The 23521-nt window shown below is 43.5% G+C and overlaps 1 protein-coding gene and 1 long non-coding RNA gene across 3 annotated transcripts in view; one reads left to right on the top strand and one right to left on the bottom strand.

Annotated features, from left to right (window-relative positions):
• Positions 1–212: 212 nt before the first annotated feature.
• The window catches only part of LOC139029859 (uncharacterized), a 47458-nt gene continuing 24149 nt past the window's right edge, over positions 213–23521 (bottom strand). The window contains exons 2-4 of one of the 2 annotated variants that reach the window (XR_011482106.1): positions 22709–22755; positions 17730–17781; positions 213–287 (exon numbers count right to left, since the gene is read on the bottom strand). This is a non-coding gene — a long non-coding RNA (uncharacterized lncRNA). The remainder of the gene's footprint in view (positions 288–17729; positions 17782–22708; positions 22756–23521) is intronic. The other variant, XR_011482105.1, reaches the window with a different exon arrangement.
• Positions 19884–22451, top strand: CXCL17 (C-X-C motif chemokine ligand 17). Its single transcript, XM_020871140.2, is given in 3 exon segments — positions 19884–19889; positions 21130–21241; positions 22354–22451. Coding segments are annotated over 3 exon segments (216 nt in total).

The raw sequence follows: 23521 nt of genomic DNA, 5'->3' as shown, positions 1-23521 counted from the left end.
CTTGGATCTTTAGGTCTGAATCTCATCTAATGCCTACATTGACCCTTTGATGTAGGTACTACCATCCCTATTTGGCAGATGACAAACCACCACTCCAACAAAATCAATTAATTTGTCCCTTATTCAAGCACTGGTGAAAGGTAAAACCGGGATTCAGAATCACATATTTCTGAATCTAAAGATCATATTTTCACTCCATGCCATCCTACTTACCAGAATTCAAGGACAGGAAAGATGACTGCTTCTAATAGAAATACTCATAAAAGACTTCAGTGAAAGGACAGGATCTGGAATGGGTAGGATAGAAAAAATAATTCAGGAGCCTGAGCATGAAGGGAAGGGTATTATAGGAAGAAGGAAAAGAATTTGAATAAATGCAGACATAGGAATGTAAAATATGGGTTCAGATCTTACTACATAGACCAAGGGAGCAGACTAGGGTCATGCTTTGGGAATTTTGAATGACAGCTTACCTACTGTAATAGTGCAAGGAACCTCTGCTCAATGTTGTATGGCAACCTGGATGGGAGTGGGGTTTGGGGGAGAATGGATACATGCAGATGGATGGCTGAGCCCCTTTGATGATCACCTGAAACTATCACACTGATAATTGGCTACACTCCAATATAAAGTAAAAAGTTTTTAAAAAATTTGAACTTCCTGCTATAGACGACAGGAGTCACTGAAAACTTGTGAAAGTCATAAACAGACAAAAAGAATTTTCAGCAAGATTACTCTGACAGTATCGGGCAAGATGACCTAGGAAAATGATACTCAACTCTGGTAACTCATTAATTATCCGGAAGCTTTCTTATTGTGCTTCTATTTTCTTAACTTTCCATTTTAACATAATTTTAGACATTCAAAAACATTTCAAAATAGTCAGAGTGCCCATAGACCCTTCATTCAACTTCCCCAAATATCAATGTGATAGGCAAAACCACAGAGATGATCAAAATCAATAAATTATTGTTGATACAGTCCATTAACAAATCTACAGAGTTTATCCAAATTTCACTGACTTTGCCACTAATGCCCTTTTTCTGAATTAGGATACAATCTAGGATCCCACATGATATTTAGTTGTCTCATCTCCTTTGTCCCCTTTAATCAGGACCAGTTCCTCAGAATTCCTTCCTGACCATCACCTTTTTTTTTTTAATTGCAGGATAATTGTTTTACAGTGTTGTATTGATTTTTGTCACACAACAAGGTGAATCAGCCATAAGTATACATGTGTCTCCTCCCTCTTAAACCTCCCTCCCACATCCCACTCCATCCCCTGCTCAAGGCTGTCACAGAGCACCAGGTTGAGCTTCCTGTGTTATACAGTAACTTCCCACTAGCTGTTTAACATATGTACATGTTTCAAGGCTACTCTCTCAATTCATCCCACACTGTCCTACCCCCGGTGTGCCCACAAGTCTGTTCTCTTTGTCTGCGTCTCTATTACTGCCCTGCAAATAGGTTTGGCTTGCACATTTTTAAGAGTATTAGCCAGTTATTTTGCAGAATGCCCCTCAGTTTGAGATCATTTAACATTTCTTCATGATTACTTAGGTTATGCAATTTTGGTAAGAATATCACAGAAGCAACGCTAGGCCTTCTCAGCTTGTCATGCTGGGTCCACGATATCAACGTCTCATTACTGGTGATGTTAACTTTGAACACTTGGCTAAGGTTCCTCCACTCTGAAATGACCACTATTTTGCTTGGAAGCTTTTTTAAACTACCAAGGCTGGGGCCACACCACAGATCAATCAAAAAAGCCTCTCTGGGAATAAGATACAGGCACTGCTAGCTTTAGGTGTCCTGCAGGTGACTCGAACTAGCATCCAGGGTCAGAAATCACCAGCTGAGATGAGAAAATTAGAATTCTGGAAATCAGCGAGGAAATGATTTCCTGGGCTTCTCTTTTTAAAAGAACAGCTGGTTCCAGGCACAGATAAACATATCTGGACTTTGGCACGAACCCATGGCAGGGGAAAGGAAAAGCCAAAAAAAATCCCGATTGAGAAAGCGATGGGTGAGTAGACTGCTGTCCAATAAAGAGAAGGCAGGATGCTAGGGAAAGTGTCTGGTCTTCCCGGTCTATTTTCTCTCCAGATTTCAAAGAAACCTTTGCTACGGTGAAAGAACACACCATATAATTATACAGTTGTGAGCCTGATGCAAGCTCTTAAGTGCCACTGAGGGAGGTAATTATGGATCATGGGATATCAATATATGACCACACATGCAAAGATGAACACTTTTGCGTACAGTCAAATGAACAATTCAGAGAATCTAGGTCAGAGGTACATGATCTCCCTTAAATGACCTTGGCCCTCCCCACCTGGCCTTTTGTCCTTAGTTTCTTCTGAAACAAGAGAGTAAGGATCTTGCTATAAATGTCATGAAATAGGAAAGTGTACACATTTCTTGCCACTGGGTTGTTGAAGCAATGATTCTGTGCTCAACTTCTTTATTGTTATCGGTGTTTCCAGAAAGACATTTCATGAACTGCTTCCTTGGAGGGGCCATTTCATAACACACAAAGGGAAACACCAGTTTACCCAAAATGCAGAGGTTAGAAGGTGCCTGACAAGAATTACCCCTAAAGTGTTAGAAAATTACCAGGTCTGGGCTTCCCTGGTGGCTCAGTGGTAAAGAATCTGCCTGCCAGTGCGGGAGATACGGGTTAGATCCATGATCCGAGAAGATCCCACATGCCCCAGGGCAACCAAGCCCATGTGCCACAACTACTGAGCCTGCGCTCTAGAGCCTGCGAATCACTACTACTGTAGCCCATGCGCCCGAGATCCCATGCTCCACAAGAGAAGTCACAGCAATGAAAAGACCACGTATCGCCATTAGGGAGCAGCCCCTACTCTCCCCAACAGGAGAAAAGCCAGCACAGCAACGAAGATTCCTCACACCCAAAACTAAATAAATAAAATTATATGCAGTAAAAAAAAAAAAACAAAAAACTGCTAGGTCTGGTGCTGCTGGTGTAGGAGGAACCTATGCTAGGGAATAAGTGACAATAGAAGAGGCAGGAAGTATTTTAAAACTCAGGAAATACCAAAACAAGAATTAATTTCATTACCCCTCAGTTGCACAGCCAGTTACCCCTGAAGCCTCTCCATGGTGTCTCACTGAAAGGACTGACAAATAATAAACTGTTAATAGAAATAACTTAAAGAAGCACGGGATCAACTAGGTAAAAAATGGCTGGGGAAGGTTTCACAAAAGAGGCACGCCTTTGACAGGTGAAGTCTTAGGGAAATAGAGACAAAGAGAAATATAAACACAGAGAACCAAGCATCAGGCACCACTGTGGACACAAGTCTTAAAAAGGATTTCAAAAATGAGAGCGGGTTTGCATGTGTTATTTTTCTTTACTCAATCACCATATGGGGTTATTTCAGAGGAGGAGGCTGACCCTCAGAAAGGTGAAGTAACTTGCCAAGGTCATTGGTGAATCTGAAATTAGAAAGCAGGTACATCTAACTCCAGGGCTTCTCAGGTGGTACTAGCGGTAAAGAACCTGCCTGCCAATGCAGGAGACATAAGAGACGTGGGTTTGATCCCTGGGTCGGGAAGATCCCCTGTGAGAGGGGACAGCAACCCACTCCAGCATTCTTGCCTGGGAAATCCCATGGACAGAGGAGCTTGGCAGGTTGCAGTCCATGGGGTCACACAGAGTCGGACATGACTGAAGCAGCTTAGCACACATTCATGCAGATCTAACTCCAAGCTCATAGCAATACCACTACCACTGAGAGAGAACCGAACACTGTATATTTAGGGAACAGGAAGGAACAGGGGTGGCTACAGAGCAAAGATAGGGTTAAGAAACAAGGAATTTAAGTAACTTTGCAAAAGTGGGACTGAAACAGAGCAAAACTCTACAATTCTTGCCCCCACCATGTCCTCTTCCTGCCTTTTGTCTTGGAAAAACTTTAGCCAATGAATAAGTTTAATCAGAGAAATGAGAAAGTGCAGAGAAAAAGGAACACAGTCAAAGGAGACCAAATAATAACAATGTCCTCATTAAGCAGAGTCAAGGACCTTTAGAATAAAGGTCCAAATAACATAGCTCCTTTTCAAGAGCTATAGATAATATTCTGAGTCATACCCTGTGAGCTGTCTTTTTTTTTTCCTGCTTTTTTTTATCTCTTTATTTTGGTTTTTTTTTTCCATTTATTTTTATTAGTTGGAGGCTAATTACTTTACAATATTGTAGTGGTTTTTGCCATACATTGACATGAATCAGCCATGGATTTACATGTGTTCCCCATCCCAATCCCCCCTCCCCCTGTGAGCTGTCTTATAGACACCTGTCTGATAGACAGGTGGAGAAGTTAACCACATGATAACCAGACCGTACCCACAACATAAGTTGCCACAACTGCGAGAACTAGCCTCAAAGAAAGGGAAACAAATTGACCCTGGAACTAAAGATGAACGGTCCCTAGAACAACCAAGATGAAGCTGGCCAGACCACCTATGACCAATTTCAGGATGACTGCCAGAGCTGACTGTGCTGTTTCCGCATGCAGCCCCCTCTCTCTGTCTGTAAAATCTCTTGCCCCCTGATTGTCAGGGAGGGAGTCAGCCTCTAGACAGACTGCCCCCTACCCCCGTTGCACACATTTGAAACTTTCCTTTCCACCAACTTGGCCTGTTTATTGGCTTTCAAGCAGCAAGCAGCCAGATCCCATCTTTCAGTAACAGGACCACATCTCATACAGCCATGAAAATGAGACAGACATTTGAGCTTGATCTGGTAGTTACAGAAGAACCACTGTAGGGTTTGAATAAGGGAATAACCAAGGGGACGCCTCCAGCAAACACTAAATCAGATGGTGGTAAAAATGGGAGTGCTAGGCTACAGAGATGCAACCACAACAGTAAAGAGGGCCACACAATATAGTGGAGCAAGAAGTGAACTAAGAGTGAGAAGCTTGGGTTGAGATATAGAAAGCTAAGTGCTGAAGTCACCACAACATCAGGTGAGAAATCTTCTCTCTCCAGACATCAATCTCTCGTCATCCATAAATCAGGGGAAGGGAGAACTAACCTAAATGACCTCTAGGGCTTTGCTATTCAGTTGTTGTCCAGTAGCTAAATTGTGACCATCTCTGCAACCCCATGGACTGCAGCACGCTTGGCCTCCCTGTCCCTCACCATCTCCCAGAGTTCACTGAATCGGTGATGCACTCCAATCATCTCATCCTCTGCCACCCTCTTCTCCTCCTGCCTTCAATCTTTCCCAGTATCAGGGTCTTTTCCAGTGAGTCAGCTGTTTGCATCAGAGGCCAAACTATTAGAGCTTCAGATTCAGCCCTTCCAATGAGTATTCAGGGTTGATTTCCCTTAGGATTGATTGGTTTGATCTCCTTGCTAAGGGGCTCTAAAGAGTCTTCTCCAGCACCACAATTTGAAAGCATCAGTGCTTTGGCGTTCAGAGTGTGGCCCAATAATCAGCAGCAACAGCATTATTCAAAAGCATATTAAAAATGCAGAATCTCAGGGCCCACCAGAAGAATCAGATTTGTATTTGAAAAAGCTACTTAGGAGATTTGTTAGCACGCTAAAATTTGAGTCACTTCTCTAAAGTGTCTGCCACTTCTCAAATGCAGTGGGTTTGAGACTCACCTCAACGCTATCATTTCTCACAGAAAAAAAAAAAAAAAAGCTTACCTAGTTCACTTCACTTGTGCCTTTTTCCTAACCCTAACTTCATCTCAGACTTGGACTTGATGTATTCTGGGTAGAATCAGGGGGAAAAACAGCGCTTTGGTGGTGCTGCCACCTTGTGGCAAAAACCTGTAAATGCCCTTCATATTACCTCTCTCACCAAGAAAGGAGCTGGGAGGGCTGGCTTTTCTTGCCCTAAACATCTGCACTTAATAAACATGACTCATTCCAGAGACTTTAGGAAATGGGCTCGAAGACAGAGGAGAGGACAGGATTTAAGGGCTGGGTGATATTTGTGGAGCTGAGGGGAAGGTTAGCAAGGAAGTCCTCCCTGTTCCTCCAGGCAGGATAAACTCCAGGCACAATAAACTGGAAAATTCTAAAAGAGATGGGCATACCAGACCATCTGATCTGCCTCTTGAGAAACCTGTATTCAGGTCAGGAAGCAACAGTTAGAACTGGACATGGAACAACCAATTGGTTCCAAATAGGAAAAGGAGTACGTCAAGGCTGTATATTGTCACCCTGCTTATTTAACTTATATGCAGAGTACATCATGAGAAATGCTGGGCTGGATGAAGCACAAGCTGGAATCAAGATTACTGGGAGAAATATCAATAATCTCAGATATGCAGATGACACAAGCCTTATGGCAGAAAGTGAAGAGGAACTAAAAAACCTCTTGATGAAAGTGAAAGAGGAGAGTGAAAAAGTTGGCTTAAAGTTTAACATTCAGAAAACTAAGATCATGGCATTTGGTCCCATCACTTCATGGGAAATAGACAGGGAAAGAGGGGAAACAGTGTCAGACTTTATGTTTTGGGGCTCCAAAATCACTGCAGATGGTGACTGTAGCCATGAAATTAAAAGATGCTTACTCCTTGGAAGGAAAGTTATGACCAACCTAGATAGCATATTAAAAAACAGAGACATTACTTTGCCAACAAAGGTCCATCTAGTCAAGGCTATGGTTTTTCCAGTGGTCATGTATGGATGTGAGAGTTGGACTGTGAAGAAAGCTGAGTGCCAAAGAATTGATGCTTTTGAACTGTGGTGTTGGAGAAGACTCCTGAGAGTCCCTTGGACTGCAAGGAGATCCAACCAGTCCATCCTAAAGATCAGTCCTGGGTGTTCATCGAAAGGACTGATGCTGAAGCTGAAACTCCACTACTCTGGCCACCTCATGTGAAGAGTTGACTCATTAGAAAAGACCCTGATGCTAGGAGGGATTGGGAGCAGGAGGAGAAGGGGATTACAGAGGATGAGATGGCTGGATGGCATCACCAACTCGATGGACATGAGTTTGAGTAAACTCCGGGAGTTTGTGATGGACAGGGAGGCCTGGCATGCTGTGATTCATGGGGTCGCAAAGAGTCGGACACGACTGAGCGACTGAACTGAACTAAACTGACTTTGTTCCAGGCAAGAGGAGGGAACAGGCCAGGCTTGGTTTTTGCTTATTCACCCTCACCCTCTCAATTTCAGATTATTTCTGCCTATGAACATGTTGGATAGTTGATTGTAGATTTTGCTACAAAGTTTATAAAGCATCTGTAGGTGGCAGGCACTGTACTACACAGTGGAGATTGTCCTCAAGTTGAAGGCTTGAGTCGAACACTTGGTCTGAGTTTGGTCTGATGTGTCTCCCCCCTGGGAAATTCTAACAATAGTCTCTGTCCTCAGGAAGCTCAAGTCTAACCAGGAAGATGACACACACCATAAAACAGCGTGTAATCAAATTTCATCAGTGGTAGCAATTCACTGTGGACTGAGTAGCTCAAGGGATTCTGGACTCAGTGGAACTTGGACTGGGTCTGGAGGGTAGGGTAGGATTTGTGTTGATGGAGGGCAGGGCGGAGAAGGAGCAGGGAGCTAACTGTGGATTTCTGTGGCAGGGCCATTAGTTGTTCATTTTGATGTTCCTGAACTTATGTAGGGCCTGGCACTTTGTGGGTACTCTCCAAATGTTTCTTGAGTTGAATGATATTTTTGTAAGCCTTGATCTATCTATCTTATCTCTCTCTCTCTCATATATATATATATATATATATATATATATAATATCTATCTATATTATGCTATGTTAAAAAGCATCTGAGGGTGCAGTCCATTACCAGTAAAACATTTTTCTGATAAAAGTTCACACACACACGTGGAGCCTGAGGGGGTGCTTTATTTAGTTTCCCATCGAGTCCTCAGTAGTCAGGGTTAGCAAGTGCTGATGTTCTGCACCCTCGGTGTTTGTTCCAAGTAGTGTTGTTACCGACCAGGGTTCTTGACTTCCTTAATCAATGGAAGTTGAGCAGAGGCTAGGCAAGAAACTCAGGCAAGGTTTTATCGGGACCCCTGCTACAGCAGCAGGGAGCAAGAACAAATAACAGGTTCCCTTGCTTGCTCACTGCCTGAGATGGGTGAGCTGGTTTCTTATATGAGGTGAGGGTAGAGGTGTGTCCAGGGGTCCAGCCTGAGGGATGGCTGAAGTGGTTTGCCCACCTTTTACACAGTATTGTGTGTAGGGGGTATTCACAGTACCCTATTTAAGTTCCAGGGTCTTCAAAAACAGCAGTTGGGTTTTTTGGTCTCTTCATATTTTTCGTCCAGAATTTGCCCCAACTGCACAAGGACACAGTTATTTTTCATAGCATATAGTTTCTTTGGGGCTTCCCTGGTGGCTCAGACGGTAAAGAACCCGCCTGCAAAAACACTCTCCGACATAAATCACAGCAAGATCCTCTTTTATTGGAAATAAAAGCAAAAATAAACAAATGGGACCTGATTAAACTTAAAAGCTTCTGCACAACAAAAGAAACTATAAGCAAGGTGAAAAGACAGCCTTCAGAATGGGAGAAAATAATAGCAAATGAAGCAACAGACAAAGGATTAATCTCAAAAATATACAAGCAACTCCTGCAGCTCCATTCCAGAAAAATAAATGACCCAATCAAAAAATGGGCCAAAGATCTAAACAGACATTTCTCCAAAGAAGACATACAGATGGCTAACAAACACATGAAAAGATGCTCAACATCACTCATTATCAGAGAAATGCAAATCAAAACCACAATGAGGTACCATTACACGCCAGTCAGAATGGCTGCTATCCAAAAGTCTACAAGCAATAAATGCTGGGGAGGGTGTGGAGAAAAGAGAACCCTCTTACATTGTTGGTGGGAATGCAAACTAGTACAGCCACTATGGAGAACAGTGTGAAGATTCCTTAAAAAACTGGAAATAGACCTGCCATATGACCCAGCAATCCTGCTGCTGGGCATACACACTGAGGAAACCAGAATTGAAAGAGACATGTGCACCCCAATGTTCATCGCAGCACTGTTTATAATTGCCAAGACATGGAAGCAACATAGATGCCTATCAGTAGACGAATGGATAAGAAAGCTATGGTACATATACACAATGGAATATTACTCAGCCATTAAAAAGAATACATTTGAACCAGTTCTAATGAGATGGATGAAACTGGAGCCCATTATACAGAGTGAAGTAAGCCAGAAAGATAAACACCAATACAGGATACTAAGGCATATATATGGAATTTAGGAAGATGGTAACGATAACCCTATATGCAAGACAGAAAAAGAGACACAGATGTATAGAACAGACTTTTGGACTCTATGGGAGAAGGCGAGGGTGGGATGGATCTGAGAGAATAGCATTGAAACATATATATTATCAAGTGTGAAACAGATCACCAGTCCAGATTGGATACATGAGACAAGTGCTCAGGGCTGGTGCACTGGGATGAATGAGAGGGAGGGGATGGGGAGGGGGGTTCAGGATGGGGAACACATGTAAATCCACGGCTGATTCATGTCAATGTATGGCAAAAACCACTACAATACTGTAAAGTAATTAGCCTCCAACTAATAAAAATAAATGGAAAAAAAAAATCCACCTGCAATGCAGGAGACCTGGGTTCCATCCCTGGGTTGGTTAAGATCCCCTGGAGGAGGACATGGCAACCCATTCCAGTATTCTTGCCTGGAGAATTTCATAGACAGAGGAGCCTGGTGGGCTATAGTCCATGGGGTCTCAAAGAGTCAAACATGACTGAGCAACTAACACTTTCACTTTTCACTTCAGTTTCTTTGTATTTTGTTGCTCAAAGAGAGGTGTATCCAGGCGCAAGCACTGCAGCACTGCAGCAAAGGGTCCCAGGTCCCAGCCTCAGTATCACCTCCTTCTTTCATCTGAGACTGATTCCAAACAGGATCTCATGCCAAGAGCCCCAGCAGCCTGAGCAAACACAGTCACTGCTGTGGCTCTTGCTTCTCAACCCCCCTTGGACCAGCCTTGAGGGTCTTCCACCAACCCAGGTCCCTCTGCTTTAAACGGGAACCAAGAGGCCACAGCCACTGCCTGACCAACAACAAGGAGGCCTGCTTAGACCCAGTGCCCCAGGGCAGGGTTCTGGGCAAGAGAGAAGAGCCTCTCCTCCATCCTCTCTGCTTCCCTCATTATGCGGCCACAGACTTGGAGGACACTGTCCACAGTGGAGACACGGCAACATCTGATACTGTGCCGAGGCTGGGAGTAGGGCAGACGGGAGACAGGCCGTGTCATCCTCTTTGTCAACCCTTAGCCCTCACTTTTCCTGCCAGACACTAAGCTAGAAAACGTCACTCAAACGTAAAGGAAATTCAAACAAGCCAAAAGAAAGTTATAGCTCATTGCAGGGTGGAGAGGCGGGAGGGAGAAAGGAGGGGATGAGCATGGCTGCCAGGTTACCGGTCACCCTCTCGTGTTCCTAGGAAGGCTTCATTCCTTTGTTTGGCCATTTTTGCCTCCCAGATTCCCATAAAACACATGGTCCGACCTGTTACCTAACAAGGCCAGCACCACTCGGCCCTTCCCGCCCTTTAGTGGAAACACTGGTCTGGGAGTAAAGTGCAGACCCCATCCCACGACCCCAGCCATGTACCATGCGTGGCCTGAGCCGCCGGGAGAAGTGGGGACCCTCTCACTGGGAGCTGCTGAAGAGTCGCCCCGCAGCAGCATCGACAGGTGAAATGAAGGTTCTCATCCCCTCCCTCCTCCTGTTGCTGCCACTAATACTGATGTCCGCAGTCTCCAGCAGCTCACACACAGGTAAAAAAAAAAAAAGTCCACTTTCTATGAAAGATAAAAAGGGGGGAGAAACGTGGCAAAACAGGAGAGAGCATGACCGCACACATGGTAAAATGTAGCCCCTTGCAGGCTACGGGGATTAGTGGTGAGTTAGCCTGTCTGGGTGCCTGTTTCCTCATTTACAAAAAGGAATGAACCGAACGTAAATCCTAAGAGTGTGGTGAAGTTAAAGGTGCCCGGGTGTACGGAGTGTCTGCAAGGGTAGCTGGCGGGAGGGGACCTTACCTCTCCCGCAGTCCCTGTTTGGGGGTATTGAGTGTCCAGGAGGCCGGGCCTGGAGATTGTGCTGAGAGGGTGTTGAAGGCAAGTGTGTGTCCAGACAGCCAGTCATCCTCGATTATATTCTTCCTAGTACACTAGACATGCCCCAACAATTCTTAATGCTTTTTCATGATAAGGTGATAAACTAGAAAAATCACACCACCAGGTAGAACCTGTGTTTGAAGCTGTGACCACACTGGCCCTGTTTGAACAGCTCACCTTTAGGAAGCAGATCCTGGGTCAGGAGCTCCAAATCGGCCCCACTGTTCCCTAGAGCTGGAGTGGCCCAGCCCTGAGCAGAACAACTGTGCAGAAGGGACCCCCTGCCCACCTGTCTTCCCACTCTAAGTGACCATCTCCCCAAGTGCTACTTTGAGGTGAAATAGCTTTGTTACACACTCAGCATCGAGTGGGTTATAAAATCAGGAGTCTACCCTCCTGCACCCATTTCCAGAATCTTCTCCCTTACAGAGTTCTCTGGAAGCTGCGGGGGTGGCCCTAGACCAGCATTCTAGGAGGGAAGTCTTTTCGACCGCTGTGACGGGGCCCCAGGCTGGAGACCTCAGCCTGGACTCCAAGCTCCAGTCATGACCGCCTTTCCCGACCATCCCCCCTGCACCCCTGCACTAACAAGGGCCCGAGTTCCTCTCAGCCGGGATCTTGGAACCTTGGCTGCTCCCCGGCTGCTCTTGCGTCCTCCCACCAGCTCAGTTCTGCTCCCACAGCTGCCCTGATGTGTCCCAGAGGCAGAAAGGAGCCCTCACCTCCCTGCACAAGCTTGGCTCCAACTGGACTCTCTCTGCACGGTCCATGTTCCACCTTGAGTTGAGTGTCTGTGCGTCTCCTACCCCAACCCCTGCCCTTCTGAGCTGTAACCTCGCCACTGGCACAACCTGGTATCTTGTTTCTACATCACTCTCATGACCCAGCAAGGTGCTAGGTAAATACATCTAAGTGGAAGAATAAATCCTCAGGTTTCTAAGTTCAAAATTTTGCTCTTAGGAGACTGGCCTCTCTTCACAAGACTTTGGTGGCTCAGACAGCAAAGAATCTGCTTCCAGTGTGAGAGACCTGCATTCGATCCCTCGATCACGAAGATCCCCTGGAGAACAGAATGGTAACCCACTCCAGTATTCTTGCCTGGGAAATCCCATGGACAGAGAATCCTGGTGGGCTACAGTCCATAGGGTCGCAAGAGTCAAACACTATTGATGGACTAACACTTTCACTTTCAGGAGACTGGACACCCTGGTTTCATAGCAGCTCTGCTGACATTAGAACTTAATAATTCTCAGTTGTCAGGTGGCGGGGTACACTGTTCGGTGCTTTGTAACATATTTAGCAACATCTGAGTGGCCTCTACCCTCTAGAAGCCAATTAGCAGCCTCTCCCTGCCCACCCCCCAGTTAATACAGTCAAAAATATCTCCAGACACGGCCAAATGTTCCCTGGAAGGGGAACTCACTCCCTAGTGGAGCCACTGCTCTCTACCAATAATTCTCAAACACGATGACATGTTTAGACTCACCTGGACCTCCAGACTCAGGCTTGAATTCAGGGGCACCGTGATCCAATTCCTGGCTCCATCACTTACCCTGTTTCATCACTTACCTTGCAACCCTAGACAAAATGCTTAACATTTTTAAATTTTGTATTTGTTCAGTTCATTTATTTTTGACTGCACTGGGTCTTCGTTGCTGCTCGTGGGCTTTCTCTTATTGCTGGGAGTGGGGGCTACTCTCCAGTTGCGGTGCGTGGGCTTTCATCATGGTGGCTTCTCTTGTTGCAGAGCAGGGGCTCTAGGGCACGTGGGCTCAGCAGCTGTGGCTCACGGGCTTAGCTGCTCCGTGGCATGGTCTTTCACGACCTGGGATCAAACCAGTATCCCCTGCATTGGTAGGCGGATTCTTAACCAGTGGACCACCAAGGAAGTCTGGATGCTTAACATTTTTAAGCCTCGGTTTTAGCATCTTAAAATGAATAAAATACCACTTAGCTTATACAACTGTTTTGAGGAGTAAACACTCAATAATGTGAACTTACTAAGGGTTCAGTAAAACTGAGAAAAGTGTTAGTCACTTAGTCCTGTACGATTTTGCGACTTGAGTAAAGTAGCTACTGAGGCACAAGAACAAGTTGGGGAAAGCTCACTGAGCCGCCCCGAGTCCTTGCAGTCCAAACCAGTCAATCCTAAAGGAAATCAACCCTGAATGTACACTGGAAGGGCTGATGCTGAAGCTGAAGCTCCAATACTTTGGCAATCTAAGAAGAGCCGGTTCATTGCAAAAGACCCTGATGCTAGAAAAGATTGAAGGCAGGAGGAGGGGACGACAGAGAATGAGATGGTTGGATGGCATCACCGACTCAATGAACATGAGTTTGAGCAAACTCCTTGATGGCAAAGGACAGGGAAACCTGGCGAGCTGCAGTCCATGGGGTCTCAAGGAGTCGGGTGTGACTGACAGACTGAACAACACTGAGCCGCCAGGTGGCGCAATTATAAACCACAGGAAACCGGGGTTGGCGGCAGGGATCAACTGTTTCTCAGACAAGGGTGGTTTGCAATGCTGGACCAAGTCTGGCAAGAAGAAATAACAGTACACAATATTCCCGCTCAGAAATACTCCAAATAAAATCTGATCTTGCTTTATCTCTTAAAGTAACCACGTGCATGCGTGTGTGTTAAGTCCTTTCAGTCATGACCGACTCTTTGTGATGCTATGGACTGTAGCCCGCCAGGCTCTTCTGTCCATGGAATTCTGCAGGCAAGAATACTAGAGTAGGTAGCCATGCATTCCTCCAGGGGATCTTCCCGACCCAGGATCAAACCCTTGTCACCTGCAGCTCCTGCATTACAGGCAGATTCTTTACTGCTGCGCCACCAGGGAAGCCCCAAAATAACCACATACATGCTTAATATGCTTTTCCCAGGGAAGAGGGGAAAAAAGAAATAGCTGAGACGTGATGACAATGTTAGGAAATAAATTACTTATAATAATAGAATAATTCTTTGTAAGATTACTTATTAATTATAATATTACATATAATAGTAGCTTCCATGTGTTAATCTTTGTGGCAGGCTTCTCCTAAGCACTTTACACATATTAATTCATTGTGTCCTCACAGAAATCTAGTGTACTTTTTTATTTTTATCTTTTCACTTTTCAAACTTTAAAAAAAAATAGTTGTAAAAATGATCAGAGTTCCAATAGATCCAAACTCCACCCAGTTGTTTTCAAATAACACCACATATAACCATAATACAATTATGGAAACTGGAAAATTAGTAGTGATACAATACTATTAGCTAATGGACACGTTTTCAGAATTTGCTAATCATCCACTGATGTCCCTTTCCTGGTCAGAATCCAACCCAGGATCCTACAGTGAAGAAAGTTATCATCTCTCCTGGTGTCCTCCTGTCTAGGGCACTTTCTCAGGCTCCCTTACCTTTCAAGACCTTGACACTTTTGAAGAGTACTGTCCGTTAGTTATTTTGTAGAATGTGCCTCCATTTGGGCTTATGTGACGTTTCCTCATGACTACGTTCAGATTATGCATGTTGGGCACTGACACCACAGAAAGGATGCTTGCCTTCTCAGTGCAGCACATCAGAAGGCCCAGGATAACCAAGGATAATACCTCGGGGGATGCTGAGTTTGAGCCTGGTTAAGGTGGTGTCCATAAAGGTACTGTTTCTCACTAGAGTTAATAAGTATTGTGAGACTGTCAAGACTAGCACCATGACAGGTGCCCTGAACTAAGAGTAGGCCTAAGTTTCAGTTTCTCCCGAGGGTAGGGTAATTATCTGCCCTCAACAGACCACCCGACACCAGCTAATCAGTACGCACCCATTAAACCTCCGAGAAGGTCCCCTGGAAAGTGTGTACCAATAAAACTGCTTTGCAAACATGTAACCAATCCACTTGCGCCCACTACCCACTGCTTATGTTTGAAATCGAGCACCCTATAAATGTGCGTGGAAACTGGGGCTCGGGGCCCTCTGACTTTGCACCACTGCGTTGGTTGCAGCAGGGGCCCTGGCTCGAGTCAGCAATAAATTTCCCTTCCTTTGCGTGTTGCATTGTCATGGAGGTCTTCTCTTTTCCTGCTGGGGGATTCGGACAGCGGGCATAACAGTATCCTGTGGAGAGATAGTTTGAGACTGCCCAAATAACCGGTTTCTTCTCGTCATACTTATGCCCATTAATTTTTAAAATCCATGGGTAATTCTTGCCTACAACAGGTATTACTCTGGTTTTAGCAAATCAGTGATTTTCTGTTTCCATTATTCCTTCTATGTTTGTTAATTAACATTCCCCTATGAGGAAGAGCTGTTCCTGCACCAAATATCCCTTCACAGCATCTATTTATCCAGTGTCTCCACATCCTGGAGGAAGTGATGTGTAGTCAGTGATGTAGTAGGCAGCTCCTTAGGTTATGGTCTTTTCAAAAGTCATTGCTTTAAAACCATGAGTTGAATACAAAAGAGAGAGAGCGAGCTATTGCTTCTCTCCCATTTATTTAGGTATTAAATTATGTACTTATATAAGTAAAGACTCAGGGGTATTTGTGGATTATAATCCATTACCATCCTTTATATACAACGTTGCTCCTATTGTCCCAAAGCTGACCACTGAGCCCCATCCAGGTGGCTTCGGTGTCTTTCGGGATATATCATTTCTTCAGCAGTTCCTGACTTTCTCACACTGAAATGGAGCAGGACTCTATGGTCCTTGCCCCCCAACCCCCACCATGTCCTCTGCCTGTCTTTTGTATGTGGAAAACTTTAGTCAAAGAATAGGTTTAATTAAAGAAGTGGGAAATGTAGAAACAAAGGAAAACAGGCAGAGGAGACCAAGTAATAATAATGTAGTTATTAAGCGTAATCAAGGACCTTTAGTTCTTTCTCAAGGGCTGCAGATAATATTCTGGGCCATATCCTGTGAGCTGTCTTATAGATAGCAAAACACCAGGTGGAGAGGTTAACTACATGATGACCAGACCATGACATGAGCTGCCACGATTCCGAGAACTAGCCTCAAAGAAATGGGAACAAACCAACCCTGGAACTGAAGATTAACTGTACCTAAAACAACCAAGATGATGCTGGTTAGACCACTGATGACCAATTTGAAGATGACTGTCAGAGATGACTGTGCTCTTTCTATATGTAGTACCCCCCATGTTCTGTCTATAAAACCTCTTGTCCCACTGGTTCCCAGGGTGGCTGGTGGGGAGTCAGCCTTTGGACAGATGTCTGCCACCCTCCCCCTCAGTTGCCAGCATCTGAAATAAAGCAAACTTTCCTTTCTACAACCTGGCCTGTTTATTGGCCTTTTGAGCGGCAAGTAGCCAGACCCCACACCTTTTGGTAACACCTCAAGATGTTCCAGGGTCATCTTGCACTTCCCTTCTGCAGCCCTGGAGTCAGCCATTTCCCCACAGAGCCCTGCTTCCTTTCATTGGAGAATGATATTCACAAATCTTGGGCACTAGGTATTGCCCATGGCTACCAGGGCTATTGGCTTCCCTGGTGGCTCAGATGGTAAAGAATCTGCCAATGTAAGAGACATGGGTTCTATCACTGGGTCACAAAGATCTTCTGGAGAAGAAAATGGCAACCCACTCCAGTATTCTTGCCTGGGAAATCTCCTGGACAGAGGAGCCTGGCAGGCTACAGTCCATGGGATTGCAAAGAGTCAAGACATGACTGAGCATGCATGCACTGGGGCTCTTATGAGGTCTAGGCCCTCTGGTGGACAGATGTGTGCATACACAAACCAATGTACTTTTTAAGCCTGGTTTTAGAAATTATGTAAATAGATCACAGAAAAGTTAAGCAAACTTGTCCAAAATCACAATACTAATAAGTAGAGGATATGAGAGGTAAAAGTAATAACAGATCTACTGCAAAACCTAACATGTGGAAGCAAGTTCTTTACACATACAAGTTAGCAAGAACAATAAGCCAGTATAGACACTCCTTTTGGGAAATAACTGGAAGTCTGCAATAATACACACTATAATAACCACAGTGTACTGAACATCTACTTGGGCACTGGGCCCACAGAAGTTTCTTTATTCCTAACATCACTGCAAGGTGGATACTGATAGACACTCTACAAACCATAGAATTGATCATCAAAGAAGCTAAGTGACTTCTCTAAGACCATATAGCTAACTGACAGAGCAAGCAGTTGACCTCAGGAATGTCTGGATACAAGGTCCATGCTTATTCCATCATATCAATATTTTCCAAAACTGATTTTAGGTAAAACATAAGTAAGCTTCTACTTTAATAGTCATATGCTTATTTTTAATGCACCTTAGAAAAAGATCTAAGCATGTATCAAACCTGGACTCTCACAGAAAATATTGCATAGAATGAAGATGTTATGTAAATTAAATTTATTTAAAGAAAAAAGTTTAATATGAAATAAATAACAGTAGAGGTGGTCTAAGCCGTAGCAAAAATTAAGATGGTCCAAAAACGTCTGAACTTTGGGGGACATAATACTATAGTAACAGTTTCATTTTCAGTTATACCATGAAATTAGGGTCATACAGGGCTGCAGAAAAAACAACAGACTAAGAGCCTTGGATCTAGGTTTTAGCACCAGATGAGTCACCATTACCTTTATCAACTTGGGCATTTCATTTGCTCTCTCAGGGTCTCAGTTTCCTCACCTGAAAATAAAAGAGACAGTGGTTTAGTTAACTTAATGTAACTTTTTAAAAAGCAACTTGGTAAATATATCTAGAAAAATAAAACTGTTCTTAACTTTGGACCCAGTAATTCCACTTGTGTTCCCTAAGACAGAAATTCAACATGTGGAAAACAGTTACAAAGAAATTTATCAATATCTAAAAATAAAACAATCTAAATATTCAGCAATGAGAGAGCAATTAGGTAATCTGAAGTGCATATACTTGCGAGTGTTATGTAGTCATTCAAAATGTCTGTTTTGGGGACTTCCCTGGTGGTCCAGTGGCTAACACTCCACAATCCCAATGCAGAGGGCTGAGATTCCATCCCTGGTCAGAGAACTAGATCCCACATGCTGCAACTAAGAGTTTGAAACTAAAAAAAATATCCCACATGCCACAACGAAGATCAAAGATCCCACTGTGCTGAAACTAAGACCAATCAGTGAAGCCAAATGAAAAAAGAATGTTTTATCTTAAAAAGTCTGTTATCAATGTTGTAAGACAACATAGAAACAAGCTTACAAAGTGAATAAAAAGGAAAATGTTCACAGAGTGTGGCTATCACTATATTTAAAAAATCATATGCGCACTAAAATTCCAACAGTTGGCAAGAGTAAAGATTTTTATTTGAACTTTACAAATTTTCTCTAATATAGTTATGCTGCGTTAAAAATGAAAAACTCCTCAGTGAAAGGGTTCCACTCATGATCTTCAAGATAACCTCTGACTCTAATATTCTGCGGCTTGTCTCTGGAACCAGAAGTAGAGGTCAGGCGAGAGTAAAATATTAGAAAAGTTTAGATGGCAGGGGCCATGCCTGTTGAAATTAACACCACTCAAAACAGCACGTGAAAACACTTGGAAACCAGCACTTGGAGAAATGGTGTAACACCCTCCATCTGTGTGGCAGAAAGGGCACGAGTCTGGGAAACAGGAGAGCTGGATTGAAGCAGGGGCTACTCTAAGGGCCCTCTCTGGACAACGTGTCCATCTGCTTATCAGACATTTACCACGTGTCTACCGTGTGTCAGCAGCCATGTAGCTGAGTCACTACTGAATCATTGGTTCAGCATCTAGTGAGGGAGAAAGATTTTTAGTTTGCTAGACTTGCCCATAACAAAATACCACAGACTGTGAGGCTTAAAACAACAACTTATTTCCTCACAATTCTGAAGACTGGAAAGCTCAAGATCAAAGTGTCAGCAACTTTGGTTTCTTCTAAGGACGCTCTCCTTGGCTTACAGATAGCCATCTCCTTGCTGTTTCCTCACTGTTCATTCCTCTGTTCATGAACATGCCTGGTGTCTCTTTGTGTGCCCAAATCTCTTCTCCTTACAAGAACTCCAGTCAGATTGGAATAGAGCCCACCATAAGGGTCTCATTTTAACTTAATCATCTCCTTAAAAGGCCCTATCCTCAAATATAGACTTTCTGAGTTATTACGGGTTGTGGCTTCATGAATTTTAGGGGGACAGAATTCAATACATAACACATTTCAAACAACAAACTATAAGTGTAATTGTACAATGATAGTTGTTTAGTTGCAAAGTGGAGTCCAACTCTTTACAACCCCATGGACTGCGGCATGCCAGGCTTCCCTGTCCTTCACTATTTCCCAGGGTTTGCTCAAATTTATGTCCATTGAGTTGGTGATGCTATCTAACCATCTCATCCTCTGCCACCCCCTTCTCCTTTTGCCTTCAATCTTTTCTAGTATCAGGGTCTTTTCCAGTGAGTTGGCTCTTTGCACCAGGTGGCCAAAGTACTGGAGCTTCAGCTTCAGCTACCATATTCAAATATAGTAGGGAACCATGTGAAGGTATAATTCAGTCTGGCAGGAAATATGAACAACTCCTGTACAGAGGAAGCATCATCTGGACCCAATTGCAGCTCCAGAATACCTATAAAACATCACCTTGATTGTCATAAAAAATATTTTAGGTCTTACAAGATGGGCATAAAAGAGCATCAGGTGATAAGACAGACTTAAATAGAGACAAAAAGAGGAATGGATTTGTTACAAAGGTAAATACCAACTTCTAACAGTTGAACTGGGACTATGGATTCAAATACAACAAAACATGGAGGTCAGGTGAAGTTCCTGACTGGTTAATGGAATAGTCTACTCCTTGCTCTCATTCCTCAAGGCTTCAGGATTTTAATGTATGTAGGAGGGAATCTTAATAGGGGGAGAATGTAAGTTCTTGATTAACCCCTACTTTTCCATCCAGAAATCATTCTTTCTCCACCTACTTCTAGGTAAGCTTTTCTCTAAGTCAGATTTTAAACTTGAATTCCTTATCCATTTAAAATATTCCTCTCAAAATAAAATAAAATAAAATATTCCTCTCTTGGGTGTGGAGAAAATGGAACCCTCCTACACTGTTGGTGGGAATGTTAACTGGTACAGCCATAATGGAAAACAGTACGGAGGTTCCTCAAAAAACTAAAAATAGAGTTGCCATATGATCTAGCAATCCCACTCCTGGGCATATATCTGGACAAAACTATAATTTAAAAAGATATATGTGCTATTTACAATAGCCAGGACATGGAAGCAACCTAAATGACTTCCATAGATGAATGGATAAAGATGTCGTATGTATATACAAAGGAATATTATCCAGCTATTACAAAGAATGAAATAATGCCATTTGCAGCAACATGGATAGACTTACAGATTGTCATTTACTAAGTGAAGTAAGTCAGAAAGAGAAAGACAAATACCATGATATCACTTATATGTGGAATCCAATGACACAAGTGAACTTATTTACAAAACAGAAACAGGCTCACAGACATAGAAAGCAAACTTACGGTTACCAAAGTGAAAAGGGGGTGGGGGAGGGATAAATTAGGAGTTGGGGATTAGAAGATATAAACCATTATATATAAAATAGACAAACAAAAATGTCCTACAGTATAGCACAGGAACCTGTTAGATTCAATATCCTGCAATACATCATAATGGAAAAGAATACAAAAAAGAATATATTTGTGTGTGTGTATGTATAAAACTGTATCACTTTGCTGTAGGCCAGAAATTAATACAACATTAACCATACAATTTAAAAACTAAAATAGAGAATTTCCTGGCAGTTCAGGGGCTAGGACTCTGCACTTTCACTGCCAAGGGCCTGGGTTCAACCCCAGATTGGGGAACTAAGATCCTACAAGCCACACGGTATGGCTTAAATAAGATATATATAAAATACTCCTCTCTGGAAGTACTCTAGATCCCTGAGTAAAGAGGAAGCGCAATGGAGCTGCACTGACCCAGAGGCACAGTGATAAGCGACCAAGTCTCTTGGCGCCTTCCCTTTCCAGTGCCTGGAAGTGACCAGTTTCCTTCCTACAGGGGTTGCCAGAGGCCAAAGGGACCAATGCCAGGCTTCTGGGAGGTGGCTCCAAGAAGGAGGCCAAGAATGTGAGTGCAAAAGTCAGTAACAAAATATTGACAAGAGTGCACCATCGATATCCCCACTTGCTCTCCTGAATCCCTCTGAGAGCGGAACAGATATTATCGGAGCTGCCCTCACCCCCTGCCCTCTCCCGAGCCCACTACTCATGTCTTCGTGAGTCTCATGTAAGAGCCAGACTCCTCCAGGGTCCAGGGTCCAGGCTGAAGGTCTGGCTGGCCCCCTCTCCCTTATCCTTTTCCCCAACAACCCAGGGCTGCCTTCCAAGAGGTTCCTGGACCCCATTTTCAGCCTTATTTTACTCACAGGCAAGACTGAAACAGAGAGGAAAAATGGCTTAGTTTGAAGTAAAGCAGCCACTAAAAGGCAGACACCTAGGTCTTTTTTTAATATTTATTTTTTATTTATTTATTTGGCTGCATCAGGTCTTAGTTGCAGCACAGAGGATCTTCATCGTGTCATGTGGGAACTTTCATTTTGGCAAATGGACTTTCTAGTTGTGGCACAAGGGCTCCAGAGCAGGCGGGCTTCAGTAGCTGCAGCATGGGTTGAGTTGCTCTGCAACATGTGGGGGTCTTAGTTCCCCAAGCAGGGATCAGACTGAGTCCCCTGCCTTGCAAGGAGGATTCTTATCCACTGGACCACAAGGGAAGTCCCAAACTATACACATAAGTTTTATGGATTTCTATAGATATATGGATTTATGGATATTTCTATAGTATAATAAGACTGGTTAAAGGCACAGAGCAAAACGGGCTTCCCTGGTGGCTCCAGAAGTAGAGCCTGCCTGCCAATGCAGGAGATAAGAGATGTGGGTTTGATCCCTGGTTCAGGAAGATCCCCTGGAGGAGGGCATGGCAACCCACTCCAGTATTCTTGCCTGGAGAAGCCCATGGACAGGGAAGCCTGGCAGGGTTGCAAAGAACAATATGTATAGTACAAGCTCATTTTTTTTTAAGTCAACTATTATGTTTACATACAAAAAGGTATGGAGAACAAACTATTCTGTATAAAATAAATAAGCTTTTAATTTTTCCACTAGATGAGTCTTACTTTTAACATTTTAAAAGCTCTCATTAAAATTAAATTCTAAAAATGTTAACAGCAGTCTCTCCCTTTTCTTTCACCCTAGGACACCAAAGACACCATAGGAAGCCAACCAAGCCCTCCAAAGCCTGACAGCAATTTCTCAGACAATGTCAGCTGGCAAGCTTTGCTCTGCCTTTATAGGCGCTCTGAGGCCCCACCCTCCCAAAGAAACATTCTCAGCCTACAAGGCCGTGAGCACACCTAGAAGATGCTCTTCTTCCACCTCAGGCTCCCCATCACAGTCCCTAGTCCCTAAACCATTCTAGTATTCTCAAAAAAAAAAAAACAAAACAAAACAAAAAACAAAACATTATCGCCAGAATTACTGTGCCCTCTAAGGCCTTCTCCTAACAGTCTCTTCCTGTGCCCTCTACAGACCCAGGCTTAAGTTTACTTACCTGAAAGAAACCAGGAAAGCCAAGTTTCCTAGCTGGCACCTCCTGACCTTAAATAGAACCAGACAAGTAGCCAATTAATATATTTAAATATAATTGACACAGTGGTAAAGAATCTGCCTACCACTGTAGGAGACACAAGAGATGTGGGTTTGATCCCTGAGTCAGGAAGATCCCCTGGAGGAGGAAATGGCAACACCGCTCCAGTATTCTTGCCTAGAAAATTCCAAGGACAGAGGAGTCTGGAGGGTTACAATCCTTGGGGTCACAAAGAGTCAGACACAACTGAGAACACACACAATAGATCAGAATTATTTCTTTCAAAGAGGCCTGGAAATTCACATTCAAGCCAGTGAACCCATTTTACTCTGTAAATTCCAAACTTAATCCAGATTCTACACACACCTCTCCCCAAAATCATCCTCAATCTCTCTCCACTATCCAATCTTTTATTTCTTTACTCATTTGAGAAGCCTTTCTGAGGTAAAAGCTAGGTAAAGCAAAGAAAGAAGTTAAAGTAATAAGTAAGTAATAAGTAAAGTAATAAGTAAGACATTGTCTCAGCAAAGATAATGTAGATTTAAAAAAAAAACAAACTTGTCACAGTTTCCTAGCACATAAAATGCCTCCAGTACTTACGAGTATCATCATCATCATTAATGGTCAAGTGACCCTGTAAGTTTCCAATCTACTACAGAAGACGTATGTACAATAGCGGAGTTGAAGGCTAGAGAGATGGTGTGGAAAATCTCAAATGCCACTGTAAAGGGCTTCAAGTGAAAAAATGAGAAGTCATATTTTTTTGTAACATGGGGA

The sequence above is a fragment of the Odocoileus virginianus genome, chromosome 20 (assembly GCF_023699985.2).
Source record: "Odocoileus virginianus isolate 20LAN1187 ecotype Illinois chromosome 20, Ovbor_1.2, whole genome shotgun sequence".
Taxonomy (NCBI): Eukaryota; Metazoa; Chordata; class Mammalia; order Artiodactyla; family Cervidae; genus Odocoileus; species Odocoileus virginianus.
This window is presented reverse-complemented; position numbering and strand designations above follow the sequence as displayed.